The sequence below is a fragment of the Colossoma macropomum genome, unplaced genomic scaffold (genome assembly GCF_904425465.1).
Source record: "Colossoma macropomum unplaced genomic scaffold, Colossoma_macropomum, whole genome shotgun sequence".
Taxonomy (NCBI): domain Eukaryota; kingdom Metazoa; phylum Chordata; class Actinopteri; order Characiformes; family Serrasalmidae; genus Colossoma; species Colossoma macropomum.
This window is the reverse complement of record NW_023494787.1, coordinates 41,235,558-41,253,352: the sequence shown is the minus strand read 5'-3', so window position 1 is coordinate 41,253,352 and position 17,795 is coordinate 41,235,558. Positions and strand designations below refer to the sequence as shown.

General features: G+C 36.7%; 1 protein-coding gene across 3 annotated transcripts in view; it reads left to right on the top strand.

Moving 5' to 3' along the window:
* tbcd (tubulin folding cofactor D) overlaps positions 1-17,795 on the top strand; it is a 71,797-nt gene that overhangs the window by 40,531 nt on the left and 13,471 nt on the right. For all 3 annotated transcript variants that reach the window (XM_036567390.1, XM_036567388.1, XM_036567391.1), the window contains exons 27-32: positions 5,856-5,937; positions 8,125-8,243; positions 11,305-11,396; positions 11,637-11,777; positions 14,256-14,339; positions 15,621-15,779. In XM_036567390.1, the coding sequence (XP_036423283.1) occupies positions 5,856-5,937; positions 8,125-8,243; positions 11,305-11,396; positions 11,637-11,777; positions 14,256-14,339; positions 15,621-15,779 (677 nt within the window). The remainder of the gene's footprint in view (positions 1-5,855; positions 5,938-8,124; positions 8,244-11,304; positions 11,397-11,636; positions 11,778-14,255; positions 14,340-15,620; positions 15,780-17,795) is intronic.

The window sequence follows — 17,795 nt, the reverse complement described above, 5'->3', positions numbered from 1 at the left end:
GCCGTAATGCAATGACCAATTTAATATTCGTTCGTTTTTTTCTCACTATGGCATTAGTACAGTTCCCTTTGTGAGTCAAAACGGCTGTTAAGATTTTCTCACAAGGGTTGATGAGTGGCTTGGGCCTCTAGGGCACGCACCCATAAAACCCATGGGATGATCTGGGCCTGCCGAGAATTAGGGGGAAAGCAGTTATATTGGTGCTAGTTAGTATAACTGCAGGCTTTCAGGTTTGGTGACTGTAGTACAGACGGGTATGGAACTGACGCGGTAACGCAACCTCTCGCGAGACAGCGTGCGACCGGCAAGATGGCGGCCCCCAGCATCTAACCAAAACACAAACGGTATCACTGGAATATTTTTGGATTATCTGCTTTCTTTCTTATGAAATATCACATCCCAACGACCTGGAAGCCCTAGAAGAACTCATCGACCTGTACTACCACCAATTTTGCAGCATGAATTCAGACATGAATTCGCAGAAAGGAGAAGAAAAAAACACAGGAAAAATGAAAGCTACACCTACCTCAAAAAGACCACGTCCACTCAGTTCACCCAAAGACTCGGAGCAACAAATATCTAAGTCCAGCACAGAGGTTAGTGACATCCTAATCTCCATCGACAACAAACTAGCGAGAATCTCGCTAGTTGAAATCCTGCACAAAGAATTCCAAGCGCTTTCACCGCGCCCACCGAACAGGAAGAAAAAACACTGAAAACAGACATCCAAGACGGATCGTGGCCAAAGTCGAACATTATAAGCACAAACAGCTTATACTCAGCAAAGGAAGAGAACTCAAAGGAACGGATTTGGGCATCAACGAACAGGAGAAACTTCTCGCTATGAGAAAACAGCTCATAAAAATGAGGGAAAAAAAAGCAGTTTTATCCGTTGACAAGCTTTACGTTGACGGTCAGCTATACAGAGGCAAGGATATTACACTTTGGCTGTTCTGAAACCCATCGTCGTGAAGATCGGATAAGCGGATACGAAACCTGACAATCTGATATGTCTGTCTATCTATCTATCTATCTATCTATCTATCTATCTATCTATCCATCCATCCATCCATCCATCCATCCGTCCATCCATCCATCTATTTGTCTACCTGCCGCCTAAGAGGTACAAACTAGGCCACCATATAAAGAGCATGTATATACATACTGCTGTGTGTATATGTAACTAATACATCGCACTGTGTCCTCATTACAACATACGTCTAAAGCAGGAGAGTAACTCCTGGCATTCCTGTCTATAACTGTAGATTTTCTGCACTTTTGTTGTTTTTGTTCTTTTCTTTCCTTGTTTCTCTCTCTTTCTCCCTCCGTATGACTATGTATATCTGTGCAATTTACTTTTTTACTTTCCCCAATATCAATACGTATTTTTTTTAAACCTTATATTAATTTGCTCACACACAAGCTTTCAACCACTAATTTGTTTATAACAAATTATTTCTATCTACACAGAATCATCTTCATAGAAGCACACACACCTACACACAAACATTCAGGAAACCAGTGAACACTTAACATTATCATGTCACAGTTTAATTTTATTACATGGAATATATGTGGTATTGGCTCTCAAGATAAAAAAAAAAAAATCAAAATACTCCAACATCTCAACCGATTAAAAGCTGACACATGCCTCCTACAAGAAACACATTTAACAGAATCTGACAAAAATAAACTAAAATCAGTTGACTATACCCACATATTTACTGCCAACTTCTAGACAGAGGTGTAGCTATTCTAATAAATAAAAAAATTACATTTTTATAATGCCACAATTACAGACCCAGAAGGACGATTTATCATAATAAATATCACTATTAACAACATTTTCACCATTGCAAGTGTCTATGGCCCAAATACGAATAACCCCACATTCTTACATGACTTCTTCACACAGGTTTTCAACATATCTAATTCCTCAGTAATAATAGGTGGTGATTTTAATACAGTTCTAGACTCATCCTTGGATAGATCAGCCCATACTTACATTACGCATTGTTGGAACTCCGCTGAAACAATAAAACAGTTCTTGCTTGATTTTGGTCTTGGCGATGGATGGCGACTAAGACATCCTAATACCAAAGAATTCGCCTTCCATTCTTCAGCATATAATTCTTTCTCACACATCGACTATTTTCTAATTAGTAACTCATTGATGTCAAACATCTCACGTACACAAATTCACCCTGTCACCACGCCCCCGTCTCAATCATATGGAATGGAAACCAACGACTCAAAACAACCTTTACATGGCGCTTTAACACATCATTACTCAACGATCAGGAATTCAGTAACTACATCAAAAGAGAGTGGGCATCCTTTTTAGAAATAAATGATTTTCCAGAAATCTCGTCATCGCTGTTATGGGAGACAGGCAAAGCAGTATTAAGAGGAAAAATAATATCATATGCTACTAACAAGAAAAAGAAACAGAAAATGAAGTAAATCTAGAATCAAAAATTAAAGAATTGGAGAACATGATCATCAACTACACATCTGAAGACAAACAAAATATGTTAAGAGAACTTAAATATGAGCTTAATGAATTGACATATAGAAAACCAAATTCCTGATACAAAGACTCAGACATGAAAACATTGAATACACTAACAAATCAGGAAAGCACTTGGCAAATCTCATTAAGCGAAATAAAGAAAAAAACAATAATTCCAGTTACAAAAAACTTGGCAGGAGAAATTGTACATACACCTGAAGAAATTAACAATACTTTCCGAGTTTTTTTTTTGAAAAGGTATATTCAACAGATCAAGAACCTAAATTAGAAGACATTAATAAATCCCTGAATAATATCAATCTACCAAAATTAACAGACGAACAAAAACAAGCACTTGACGAACCAATATCGCAAGAAGAATTCTATAATGCCCTAAATCACATGCCTAACAACAAAGCGCTTGGCCCGATGGATTCCCTGCCGAGTTTTATAAACATTTCTGGCCAGTCCTAGCCCCACTTTTTCACAGAATGGTATCAGAAATAAAAAAAAAAAACATGATATTACCAGCTAACATGAATACTGCATGCATCTCCCTTCACCTCAAAACAAACAAAGACCCTATTTTATCCTCTAGCTATAGACCACTATCACTCATGAATTCAGACACAAACATTTTAAGTAAAGCACTAGCCAACAGAATTGAAACTGTAATACATGATTTAATACATCTCGACCAAACAGGCTTCATCAAAGGCCGTCATTCAACTACCAAAATGCGCAGAATGTTAAATCTAATTGACTACACCTCTCACCAAAAAATACCAACAGCAATTATAACACTGGATGCCAAAAAAGCTTTTGACAGAGTAAACAGGAAATTCCTATTTACCACACTGTGTAAGATGGGATTTGGAAAATCATTTATTAAATGGATCCAGATATTATACACCTCGCCCAAAGCCACAGTCAATACTAACGGGGTAATATCACAACCTATCACACTGCACTGAGGTACTAGACAAGGAAGCTCACTCTCTCCATACCTTTTCTCTGTCTTTTTTGAACCACTATGAGCCACAGTACGTCAAAACATAAATATAAAAGGAATACAAACATCTAACATGGAACACAAAATTAGCCTGTATGCTGATGATATCTTGCTTTTCTTACAAAACTTAATCACATAAATAACAGAAACTATTCAAACTATCGAAACTTATTAAAAAATCTCAGAATATTCCATCAGTTGGTCAAAATCCACAATCCTTCCATTAAATATGAATAAGCTTAATGATAACATTAAAACACTACCCATCCCGGTATGCACTAATTACATCACATATCTGGGTATTAACATTCCCCCAAGCTGTCAGAGTTGTTTAAACTTAACTTTAATCCATTAACCAAAACAATAACCGATGACCTTCAACGCTGGACAAACCTTCCCCTTTCCCTTCTCGGTAGAATAGCTGCAATCAAAATGACAGTATTACCTAAAATTAACTATTTATTTTCAGTCATCCCCATTCAACCCCTACCTGTTTGGTTCAAATCTGTGGACACTACAATAACCAGATTTTATTGGAAAAATAAACCACCCAGAATTAAACTCTCCACATTACAAAATTCAAAGTCTCACGGCGGCCTAGAAGCCCCAAACTTCTTCCACTATTTCCTTGCAAATCAGCTCCAATACATACTAAAATGGAAAACCCCCAACATAACAGACAGATCATGGATCGAAATAGAACAGGCATTATGCAAAGACATCCAAATATTCGATTTACCATTTATCAGTCAGTCAATTAAAAAACATCCATGTTTTAACAGTATAACAGTGGCAACAACTCTGACAGCTTGGTGGTCACTTCACAAGATAACAAATTCAGTCCTCACACCAACTATCCACGCTCCCATCTGGTATAACCCGGACTTTATCATCAATAAAAAAACATTAAACCTCTCCACCTGGATGGAAAAAGGCATCACACATCTTAAACACGTTTATCACAACGATACCTTTATGTCACTCCCACAACTAATCCAGAAATATGACATCAGGAGCACTCAGTTTTTACAATACCAACAATTAAGATCAGTAATATGTCCAAAAATCAACTCAAAAACACTAGACTTAACGATTCCAATCTCAGAATTTATTAACATCACCACTACTAAAAAACTACTATCCAAAATATGTCTAATAATAGCTAAATCAAGCCACACAATTACTCTACAATGGGAGGAAGACTTATCATTAGCTCCTGATGCAGATTTCTGGATTCAGACATGCAATAATAATCACCACATGATCAAGAGCACCAACCTACAACTCACAGCAGTCTGTACACAATGCACCCAAAACACAAACGACAGCAATATCCATGCCATGTGGCACTGCACACCCGTTCATCAGTTTTGGCAAGAAATCATCACCTTCCTATCCCACGCCTTTGTCAGCCACATCCAACCATTACCATCACTCTGCCTGCTAGGAGACATATCAACAACCAATATGACAAAAGAAAATAATAGAATGCTTTTCATAGCGTTAACCATCGCCAAGAAAACCGTACTCATAAACTGGAAAACAAAACATAACATTAGAATTAACCACTGGAAAAACCAATTAATAGATTATATATCCATGGAAAAACTCTCAGAATCCATCAATATCAAAAACAATAACCCAGAGCCAGCCTGGACACTTCTGATAAAAACCCTGCAAAGCCCTACAGTAACCTCCAAAACTACTAGTCACAAGATTTAACCCCCCAGAGCCATCCCACAAACTAGAAACCCCCCATACGATCACATATTGGAATACATACATACACACACACGCACACACACAAAGCTAGCAAAGGACAATGCTATTAATTGAGCTGTACTACTAGAAATATGGTGTACCTAAGTGTTTTTTTTTCCCTTCTCTTCCTTTTTTGCTCTCTGATTTGTATCACTATTATTTTTTTTTTGTTTCCCTTCCCCCCACTTATGATTGTACCTACATGCGTTTGTAATATTTTATAATATTACAAAATAAATAACAAAGTCCTAATAGTCCTCCGAAGAGGGCGGGTGGTTGGCGGGAACAAAAAAAAAGGAAAAAAAGTATAACTGCAGGCTATAAAGAATGCTCTTAATAATGTGCTATACATGCACTTTTACGCATGATTAGCAGGGGTGAATGTTATTTGTACTCAAAAACATTCATAATCATAAATATTTTGCGACCACTAAAACTGTATAAGGTGTTTTACTAATAATTTATGCATTTGTTCTGCTCGTGTTTCATGAATGAGGCCCAGTAATATTCATATCAGTATTTTTGTTTGAGCTCTTATTTAATCTCTGTGTATGTATATGTTCTCTACAGGAGGCTGCAGTATCAGCTCTAGCACCTCTGTGTGAGGAATACTACCAGGTCCAGCCAGGGGTGGCTGATACACACATGCAAGGTACCTAACTGTGTTATCTGGTTTACTGTCTTTGTCCAGGAACAAACTAAGAGAGTCTAAAGCTTTCTGTTGGTTACAGCGGTTAAGGTTAGTAGGGGCCATAGGTGTGGAAACAGTAGTATTTACAGGCCTACATACACTACCATTCTCAAGTTTGACATCATTTGTCATAAGTCATTTTCCATACAGTAGTTAGTTGTACAGTGAAGATTTTAATATTGTAAACTAGACCAGAGGTTCCCAACTATTGGGCCATGATCCCGTACCAGGCTTTTTTGTGGATGTTTTGATAGCAGGCCACAGTAGTGGACAGTGAGCATGGGGTGTTAGTAGCCTAATTTAAATAATTTTTTGTTATTACTAACGTAAGTAATATTATTGTAATAGTATTTTTTATTTATTTGCATACATCATATCGCTGTATGATATCCAGGGCAGAATATGGTCTCAGAATAGTCACATGCATGCATATATGTTGATTTAGGCTGGTTTTTGTTCTTTAGCATCTGTGATAAAATCAAAAATTAAGACACTCATAACACTAACGGGCTTTCATTGGGGTGGCAAAGAAAAACCCCATAGAAGACAAAAACAAAAATGAAACCAAGATATTAAAAAATAACATAAACAAAAATATGATGACATGCGCACATCCATGCAGCAGATAAAGCAGCTAAGGAAAAAGAAGTCGAAAGCACGTGTCTAGGGCTGCACATTGAGCAGAGAATCAACAGGAGAGCCATATTTGCAGCGTATCACCAAATATCTACCAGTTCAGGAAATATCTGCTGTGCACAGTGATCCATGTAAACTGTCCTGTTTTAATGGACATAGCCATTTATTCTGAGTGTGCAGAGCAAACAGTGCATTAGTTTTACAGTTTTTTGTTGCTAGCTACTATACAAGCAGGTACAAAGTAGGTTTAGTAGAATGTGAAGATTACCACTGAGCGGCCCTGGTCAAATGACATATTTTTGTTGATTTTCTAAGTGAAAGATAAGTTCACACATCTGCATTCTTCTTTCAGTGCACAATTACTGTTTATTTGTTGAACTTAACCTATAGGGGAAAAAAATGAAATATAAAATGTGGCCTGGGCAAAAGTTATGGCACAAATATTTTATGTTTTATTTTTTCCAATTTGTTAAAGTCAGCAGATAAAAAAATGGCATTTATAATTTGCAGAAAACTGACATATTTAAGTTTTTGTTCCCTGTAGAGAATGTGTTACATGAACTTACATTTTCTTCAACAAAATCAACAAAACATATCATTTTGATCGAAGATGTCCAAATGTTTGCAAACAACTGTATATTATATATATATATAGAAAATGGATCCAACTCCTTGGTGATTGTAGCCTCTCTAATTCATACAAATTTTTGGATTCTTGTTACATTGGAGGCTCTCAGAGCGAACTGGAGCTTTCCACTTTGTTATTGTTTTTTTTGTTAGTTTGCTAATCATTGATTTATCCATAGGTCTATGGTGAGCATTGTTTCGTGTGCCAAAGGTAAATGGCTAAATGCCATTAAAAAGGCTATTTAAAAGCTGTATTTGAAAGAGAGGGCTGCAGTCACGGCTTAAAGTGCATGAGCAGTTGGGGTTCAGCCTGTGCTGCTACAGATGGTTCAAAGGGTCAAAGCAGGAAATGCTATTGTTGTCAATAATTTAGCGTGTTAATAACATGTTAATCTTGACAACCCTATAGTTTATTATAATTTTTTAGGAAATTATGTGCCACAAATTTGTTCACAAATTTGTTCACAACTTTGGGAATACAAGACATTAAAGATAATGATTTTATTATAATTAATTCTTGATAGTATACAGGTTAATTTAAGTAATACAGGATAATACCGGGTAATTTAATACAGGATAATTTAATACAGGATAATTTAAGTACCATCTACAGCTCTCTTCATCACAATCACAACATATTTTAAATTTTGTCATTTATTTTACAGTTTCCTACTAATTATTCAAAATGTCAATCAGAATCATTTTATTCATGTATATGTAACAAAATTATCATCATATAATGTATATAGCGATTCCAAGCTGTTGAACACTAGTGCAGGTGTTTGTGTGTGCACATTATCTGATTTTGGCTGTTTTCCAGCAGACTATGATTCCAGACAGACGTTTTTTGTCTGTAAATGTTTTTCTGTGTGTATGTGTGCACAGAGCAGTTGGTGAGTCAGTATCTGGCAGCACTGCGGAGTCCAGAGGTTTTGACCCGCTGTGGCTCCGCGCTGGCTCTGGGCTCCCTCCCACGCTTCATGATCCACAGTAAACTCCAACAGGTAGTAGCCCACGTCCATACTCTCACATACATAGACGAGAGCAGTTACAATATAATTTCTTTTTCTCCATGAGTCGAAGAGAATAAGAGAAAGTTGCAGATATTTTTCGCCTCCTGTAACTTACCATATACCATGTATCATGTATGACACTGTAATGGCAAGTGCAGGATTGTCATGGGGTTACAACATGTCCTGGACAAGTTTGGCTACTCAAAATGTTGTCTTTAGACTCTGTACTATTTACACTGTTCATCTAAAGCTTTGGGACATGTAGCTTTTCAAAATGCTTTAAATAGATGAGATTACAGAATCAGAATACATTTCTGAGTGAAAATAAGGTAATACATCATCTACAGGGAGGTTCAGCAAATGAATAGAACTAAAAATAGCAGACAAATGTCATATTTAAGTTTGTTCCCTGTAAACCATGGGTTAAACTATTTGCCTATAGATATAATAAATATAAATAGATAGGTCATATTTATAAGCTATATGTCTAAGTAAACAGGCCACCTTTTTTGGCACTAATGGAGGCAGACGTGAAAGTGACAGCACTTGTGTCCCTGCTAAATTCCCAAGCAATCAAAGAACGCTCATATTGGTGCAGTGTTTGGTGCATAATTTGGTGCATTTTAATTGTTGTGGTATGAAACCAGCTTATCCATGTGAAAAAGATACAGTGCCACAAAAAGCCAAACTCAGTGTGAACTGTAGCATAGAAATTAGGTGTAAAAAATGTTTTTAATGTTTTAACTCTGGTCCTAAAGTTCCCAAAATAAATGCCCATAATAAAGCCTGATGAAAGCATTTCTCTCTAATTTAACCCGAGAAGTCTAGAGCTATCACTGTCGTTGTGCTGTATTAGAAAAATGTAATTACATAACTAATTACATGGTTACATAAAATTTACATTTACATTTTGTATTGACAGGCTGGACTCACTTCTGTCATTATATTTGTCATATTTTCAATGAGAAGATACATTTGTAAAGTATGGATTTTCTTTCCACAAAACAAGACTGTACACACAAAAATAACTTTTCTACAAATTTAAATCATATGACAACAAAGCTTCTAATTAAGATTGCAAATGTACTTCCTTTTTCCAATATTTCATAAAATGATTTTGAATATTCAGATATCCTATGAGAAAAATAAAAGCTCAAGACATGTTTCACTTTAATAAATAAATAATTAATTGCTACAGGTTTTTGTAATTGATATTATAATTATCATCATGATTTGTATAAATTTCTAGTATTGTTTTTTTATTTATTTATTTATTTTTTTTTAATTTTTAATAAAACTTACTTAAAATGCTACACAGGAATGAAAAAACATCACTGATGCGCACACAATTGCCTTGAAATAACTGAGGATCCCAATCTGACAGCCCTGAGCAGGTTGCTGGCTCTGTTTGAACAGCGGTGAGTGGTTTAGGAGAGCAGCGTCTTTTTAACTCTTGTCTTAAAAATGAAAACTTTGGCTGACTCTTGTTAGTGAACAGGAGAGTGATCAAGGATTTGAATCTGCTCAAAACCTTTTTATACCACTTTGCCTTTATACCACTACCAAAAATCTGCACTGTTTAAAATGGCAAAAATGGCCTTTTTTCCTCGCAAAACAAGACTATATGTTATGGCTGTTGCAAGGCCAGTTTTAGGAGGACTTTCGCCCCGTCCAAATGTTCTTTAGCCCTCTAAATAAATGTATTTTGTTTAAATCCTAATTTTTTCAGTGTTCAGCTGTGCTGTCGTGTCTCTAAATTCTAACCATACAATATACCAACAGTCAAAAGAGCTAGAAATAACAAACCAACTTGACAAAATAGTTATTTTGTGATTGATTTTACACCTATTACTACTCAAAAAAATCATGATGAATCTGAAAAAATTGTATTTACTTTATTTCTCCTTGGCTTCAGACCTCCCAGTAAAGGTTTAGACCCCTATACATAAATCTCTAGCGAAGCCCCTACTGTACACTCAACAATAACTTTTCATCAAATTCAAATCATATTTAAGTACAGTGAGGTGTTTCAGATGCTTTTGTTTTTAAAAATACTTTCAGTGTATAAATCCACATCAAATTTGTAAACATAATGTCTTTTGACCCAAATATGAACAAAACAAGTATGCATTTATAAAAATTGACAAAGGTGTGTTTAAAAAATGATAATGATATGAAAAATAGTGTTCAGACACAAATTAAGAACAGTAGAACTTTGTTGCAAAGCAGTTATTGGCAGTTACAGCTTCAAAACATCTGCAGGACAAAGTCATGGGTTTTTTGCAGCATTTGTGGTTCATTCTGGCCCATTCCTCTTAGCAAACTGTCTTCAGCCTTATGAGGGTCCTTTTGATAGACTCAAAATTTCAAAATCCAAATAAATTTTACATTTTAGGAGATTGGCCAGGCAATGCAAGCATCTTTACCTCTGTCTTGAGTTATTTTGGCATTGTATTTGGGATCATTGTCTTCTCATCATCCATCTCCTCCCCAGATTTAGTTTCTTGGTCAGTGAGATGAAATTTTCCTCCAGTATGTTCTGGTAGATCACTCCATTCATGTTTCCTTTGAAACTGTAATGCCCCAGTGCAGAAAAGCGGCTTCATATCATGATGCACAAGAGTTGTTTATTATTTTTATTTTTTATGTTTTTGTTTTTGCAGCATTAATATTTTTAACTATTACGTATGTATATTTTAATGTTTATGAATGTGCTAATGAATATGTACCTTTTACATATTCGTAAGTAGAAATTCAAAAGACATTACGTGTAAATTTGATGTGGATATACACACTGGAAGTATAGTAAATAACAAAAACAAAAGTGTCTGAATACTTATTTCCCTTTACTGTTTCTTATCCAACACTTACAGACATTAATATTGCATAAATTAAAATTTTAATTTTCAGTGAAACCTGCACTTTCCACAGAATTTCTCTGGTTGTTTCTGTGAGATATAAATTAGAAATAATTACACCACACTTTTGGTGTTACGGGTGATAACTGTGACTTCTGTTGGCTAATGTGGCTGCCCCTGTGTGTGTTTTTCAGATTTTAGATGGCCTCCAGGAAGCCTGCAGAATGACACAGAAGGAAGGAGGTTTCACTGAGGCCAGGAGAGACGCAGCCACAGCGATTGCCCGGTGAGTCACCTACTGCCTCCTCCCCTTCTGTCTCCTCTTCATTCTTCTTGCACCCTCATCTGTCTCATTCTCCTCTGTGGTCTGCTGGATTTTGGGAAGAGCAAACACAATTAACGTCTGCCACACTTACCGGCCCAACCTGAAATTCATGATTTCTCTACATGATGTATCACGATCAGTTTCAGGCCAGTGCTTTTGTCTAAACTCACATCTGTGCGTGTGTGTCTCCTTCTCTCTCAGGGTGTGTGTAACAGCAGGAGTGAGGGCTCAGGGCAGTCCAGACAGTGTTGTGTGTGAGAAAAACGTGACCGGCGTGTATGAAGCACTACTGGACTGCATGAACGACTACACTACGGACAGCCGAGGGGATGTGGGGGCCTGGTTAGTGACCAAATACAGTTTTATTCCTCCGTCAGTTCAAAGCACTGCACATTTTGTATATTTTCCTTGCCAACACTCCTGACTCGATTCATCCACTAATGTCCTAGCCCTTTATTAGCTGTGTCAGGTGTGTTGGAGCTAAAAAAATACAAAACTGTGCGATGGTGGTGTACACTCCTTAAAATGCAGTAATCCAATTTTTTAGTTTCTCAGTATGGTAGCATTATAACATATGTAGTACTTTCTCTGTAGTTGACCAATATATGTATGTTTAAATATTTTTTTCATAGAAAATTCTTTGTGCTGAACAGAAAATTAAATAATTAAAAAAGTCGACAGATAATTTATAGAGTATATAAAGTAGAATTTAAGTATAGCCTGGTGTAGTGGAATATTCAGTACTGTGGGAAAGTCAGCGACCACTTAAATTTTCTTTCGTTTCCAGTCAAAACAGGCTTTAAGTGCAAGTTATTTATTTTTCAGTGTCTGGAAAAAAAAACTAAACAGAAAGCATATTTAACCACCTCAACAACTACATAAAACATCATTTTTTTCAGTGTTTATTGTGTCCACTTTTACCTTTATTACAGCTTTCATTCTTATTAGGAGACTTGCTTTTTTGCCGTTTTTTAAAGAAATCGGCAGGGATATTTTTCTACACCTTCAAAGTTCAGTCTTAGAAGTTGGTTACAAAGTAATTCCAAAACACATTCCGTGATGCCGTCTTCTGCACTGCAACAGATCTTTGTTTGATTTGTAAATGTTCTTCTTTTCTGTCTATTTCCTTTTTCTCAGTAAGAGCTTCTTAAAAACTATACATCCTTTTCGGACTCATAGTGTTCAGTTGTCTTCTCGCAGTGGATGGACAGAAACACCTGTGGATTTTTTTCAGTTCTGAAGCAAGAGTGGAGTTTCCTCCTCTCTCTCAAAGATGAAAGTTTCAAGTACCAAGTTTGAGTGCCATTTCCTCAAAACACTAGTTTTGGAAACTCCTGTTTTTCCTATGGCTTTCTCATTCCTTGTGCAAGTGGAATATCTAATATCTGATGACCTCCTTTAGCTCCTTTAGCCATTTTAGATGCACATGAGAAAGAAATTTGAATGCAGCAAAAGTGTAGTGAGAGTTTTGGAAACTGCTTTTGTTTGGAGCTGTACCTGGTTGATTTTAACATTGGGAGGATGAGTTGAAGTGGCAGTGGCACAAAAGTAAAGAATGGACAAATACTGGTAGATTTGATGTACATAGTGTTGGAGGCTTTCGTGAAATATTTTGTTGAATATGTTGCCTGCTTCTTTTTCTGAACTTGGAAAAATATGCAACTCGTACTTATTGGCCATTTTGATTAGTTAATGTATAAACAAACGTGGTCTCTGACTTTTACAGTCCTGTAAGTAATATGACAAAGAAGTGAATGAATAAAAACTTGCTGTTTAAAGGAGTGGAGGCACACTGCGCTAATGGCTTCCTACAGTGCATGCACACACAAAAACATACATGCGCACATGCACACACACCCCTGTCACACCCTAGGGCCATGCTTATTACCTGCAATATCAACCTGCATTCCTCACTGCAGCAGAGCGGAAATCAAAACAAAGAAATACAGGCTGGACAAACAAAGCCTCAGCAAACCAGGTCATGTCCCCGGCACACGTTCAGATCACAGCACATCCACATCAAACACAGCAAAAAGAAGAGGAAATGAAAAGCCTGCTTTGATGGAGTGATCATGTTTTGATAAAAGCCTGAATCTGCAATTTGTTCCATCATTCTGATAACCATATACAGTACTGGGCAGAAATCAGAGACCACATTTCCATTTCATTTCTAGTCCAAACAGTCATTAATTATACTATTCATTTTTCAGAAGATATTTCAAGCTCCTCTCTTGCTTCAGATCTGAAAAAAATACCCAGGTGTTTCTGTCCATCCTTCCACTGTGAGAAGACGACTCAATGCTGTGGCTCTGAAAGGATGCATAGCTGTCAAGAAACCATTATTATAGCCAGAAATAGACCAGAAAGAAGAAAATTGGTAAAGCAAACAAGCTGCTGAGGTTCTCAGAAGCAGCTGATGTTTTCAGAACATTGGACTAACCACCCCAGAGACTAGACCTCAGAATCACTGAGTTTGGGATGATTTGGATCAGAAAATGCAAAGCTTTTAAGACTAAACTTTGGAGGTGTGACAAAATATTCCTACAGATTCTTCTGAAAAACTGAAAGCAAGAACCTGAAAAGAATGGAAATGATGATAAAGGCAAAGGCTGGACACACTAAATACTGAAAAAAAATAGTTACAGTGTAGTTATAGAGGCTTCTGTGTAATTTTAAATGTTTTCTGCTTTTTTAACGCTGAAAAATGAATAATAGTTGTTTTGACTGGAAATTTTTAAATATATAAAGATTGTCTGACTGAAAGATTGACTGTATTGTGTTTCATTTTACGTTTGACCCCTTTCTCCTGTTTTGTTTCAGGGTTCGGGCGGCGGCTATGACAGGCTTGTTTGACGTGACGCTGCAGGTGGCTGGATCCGCACCTGAGCTCCTGTCTCCTGCCATGTGAGTCACACTGAGTGAAAGAGTAGCTCAGCTTTCTAGTGCAGCCGCCTCTGTCCTACTGAGTTTCTGTTTGAGCCCTGTAGCTCTGCACTACATAGCTTAGTGTTCTCCCTTACAGTGATAAAGGGATTTTTCCACTTGCCACAAACGCAGTTGAACAGCCAAGACATGTTTAGTGTCTGATGTTTGCTGATTAAGAAGCCTGAATGAGTCTTGAAGTCTGATGTTGTCCATACTTTTGTCCATTTTTGTAGATAACAGCTTGTACAGTGTCAGAAACATTACCAGTATCACATTAGCAAGTCTTTTGGCAATTACTTAACTCAGATTGGTTTGAGGTAAGTGATATAGTCATGCAGTGCACAGTGCTAACTAGTGGGTATACGCTTCCATTGCTTGTTAGCTACATTAGTCTCATAGCTCTTGTACAAAACTAAAGTAGCAAATGTCAGACACCAAACGTCTTGGGCCACATTTGTGGTAAGTTGAAAATTAGAAAAGTTTTCCAACTGTAACAAACCTGATTGAGATCACTAAAGGCTTTATAAGCAGTTGATGAGGTCAGCAGGCAGGGAAAATATTATAATGTACAGTGCAAGGTGGTTTCGTAATAGCCATTCGTAATAGCCAGAATAGCTATTTGACATAATAAACAAACATGTCCGAGTTTGCCTTAGTTGATGTTGCCATGGCCATATGCACCTTTGTGAATACAGAGTAAGACAAGTTTGAGTTTTTCAGCTGCTACATTGTTGGATTAGCATTAGATTATGTTGTTTTCTAGCGTTAGATTATGTTATGACAATGCTCAGATTTAACTGAAGTTTATGAATTTACCATTTTTCCTAAATTTAGTCTTGGCAAAATCCACCCCTGTCACACAATACTAACAAGCTTAGGGGCTAACATGTGCATGAAAAACACTGCATCTTTTTGAACGGCTGAGCAACATAAACCTCAAAACACTTTGAGGAGAAAATACTGCCAGTTCTGTTACATCAGCTAACGGAAGCTTACATTGGCCAACATCACGCTGAGTAATGGAGGGGGATGCTTTCTTGTACCCCCTGCCACAGATGGCTGTGACATCCATTGTGACAGAACTTGTGATTACCACATAGTAGCTCCAACATGTACACAGCTGTGCCACTCAAGAGCCGTCAAAAGGAGTTTCTTAAGCTTCCTGACAACACAGAATTGAAATTTTTCAGAAGTAATTTTTAACAGTCCATCTTGATTTATTACTCTGTCTCTCTGTTGCTCTTCTTCCTATCTGTCTAGTTGCCAGAGGATGATGTGCTGTCTGGCCCAGCAAGCTGCAGAGAAGATTGACCGCTACAGAGCCCACGCTGGCAGTGTGTTCCTCCGGCTGCTCCATAGCACACAGCCTGTAGTACCTCACATCCCCCACAGGGAGGAACTCCTGAGCATCTTCCCTCCGTAAGTGCCTGAGGGGACCCTTCTCACTGTCCAGGTCCTCTGTGATCGCACACGTGTGTATGAGTGCGTGTATGTTTCTGTGTGCACAAAAAAGATATTTATTTATAGAATATATTATTATTTGTTTAATTATGAAAGTATTATAATTATTCAGGTTATAGGCTTAATTAACCTATTTATAGACATTTTTGCTTATTTTAAGTCATTTTTTTAAGTAAAATTATCTGACTGTGCTAGTGTAATTTTGCTTTTTTGTAGAAATAATGCTAAAAGGAAAAAAAATAAGATAATTTCAATAGACATAACTTCCTTTAAGTAAAATGTCTAGAAATAGGCTGAATAGTCTCAAATTGGGAAATATACAGCACTGTGTGAAAGTCAGAAACCACCCATTCATTTATTTAATTTCCACTCAAAGCAGCTATTAAGTACAAGTTAATTATTTTACATTATCAGAAAAAAGCAGGAAGCATATATTTAATAGAAAATGACACAAAATCCTCCAACACAAGTATAATAACAAATCTATCTGTGTTTAATTTGTCTATTTTTTATTTACCTACTCCCACTTTAACTCCTGCCAATCTTAAAACTAGCACTATCTAGTTTCCAGCTTTCATCTTTAAGAGATAGGCAAAAATACTAAGAAGACATTTCAACACCATGGGTGTTAAAGAATATGTAGCTGTCAAGAAGTCATACCCTACGAACTATGCCTACACCCATCAGTCAAGCATGCTGAGGGATCAGTGCCAGTTTGGGGATCAACATCTGGAATTTGACGGCATCATAAGTCGAAACACTTTTTAAAACATCACTCAGTGCGCTGTGGAAAACATTTGATTTTATTCTACAGCAAGATAACAACCCCAAGCACACCCAAGATCAAGGTGTACTTAACAAGCAACGAAGCTGCTGGTGCTCTCAGAACAATGGACTGACCACTTCAGAGTCCAGACCCCAGCATCATTGAATATTTTCAGGAAGCAGAAAATGTAACCAACATCGAAGACTGAAATTTCGAGGTGTGGAAAAACATCCATGCAGATTTCATTGAAAAGCTCAAAGGAAGAAACTGAAAAAAATGCAAGCTGTAATAAAAGCAAAGCATTTACACAATAAATACTGAAAAATAATCTATAATATGTAGATCTTTTTGGCTTCTGTGTTAATTTCTGTTAAATATGTGTTTCTGTTAAATATATGTTTCAGCTTTTTTCCTGATGCTGAAAAATGAATTGCTTGTACTTAATGGCCATTTTGACTGAAGGGTGATCTCTGACATTTGCACAGTTCTGTACATACTGTCTATGTATGCACCAAGACTGTAATTTATGTTGTACAGAGTAAATATTCTCTGAAATCTAAAATCTATGGAGAATGCTGTGATTGTACAATACTGTGATTAATTATCTAACATAACTGCTGCTATACTTTTTCAGGATTTCAGAAACAGAAACATATGCTATTACACTACTGTTTTCTCCCTGTTCAGCTCTTATCTGGAGCAGGTGTTGAGGCGGAAGATGAAGTAGACTTGGCCGTATCCACAGTGCATTCTGCTGCTTATTACTTCTGTCATAGAGCTGAGTGTGTTATTACTTTCTCAGGCTGCTGCAGGTCAGCAGAATAAGGACCAGGCTTTCAACACACACTGAAATTTGTTTCTTCAGTGGCAGATTTCTCCATGGTTTGGGTTTGATTCCATGAATTTGTGAGGTGTGGAAAGTTTGTTTTTGCTTCATGTCCATAAGGGTGTGAAGTGATGCCCTTATCAGTGGTTAATCTGTGTGTTTGTGTTTGGTGTTGTTACTCTGGAACTTTTTTTTTTCAAAGAACACAATCAAAAACAGAAACAAAGTCTATGTAGCTATTTTAAAATGTCAACTAGTTCATAAGTTTATTTTGCTCCAGTTAAATTTGGCAGATTACATCGCAAACCAAATTTTTCATTTTGGTTTGAACATAAACAGTATTTTTTTCTTTTCTCCTCCAGATGGTAACCAGTTTTAAAAA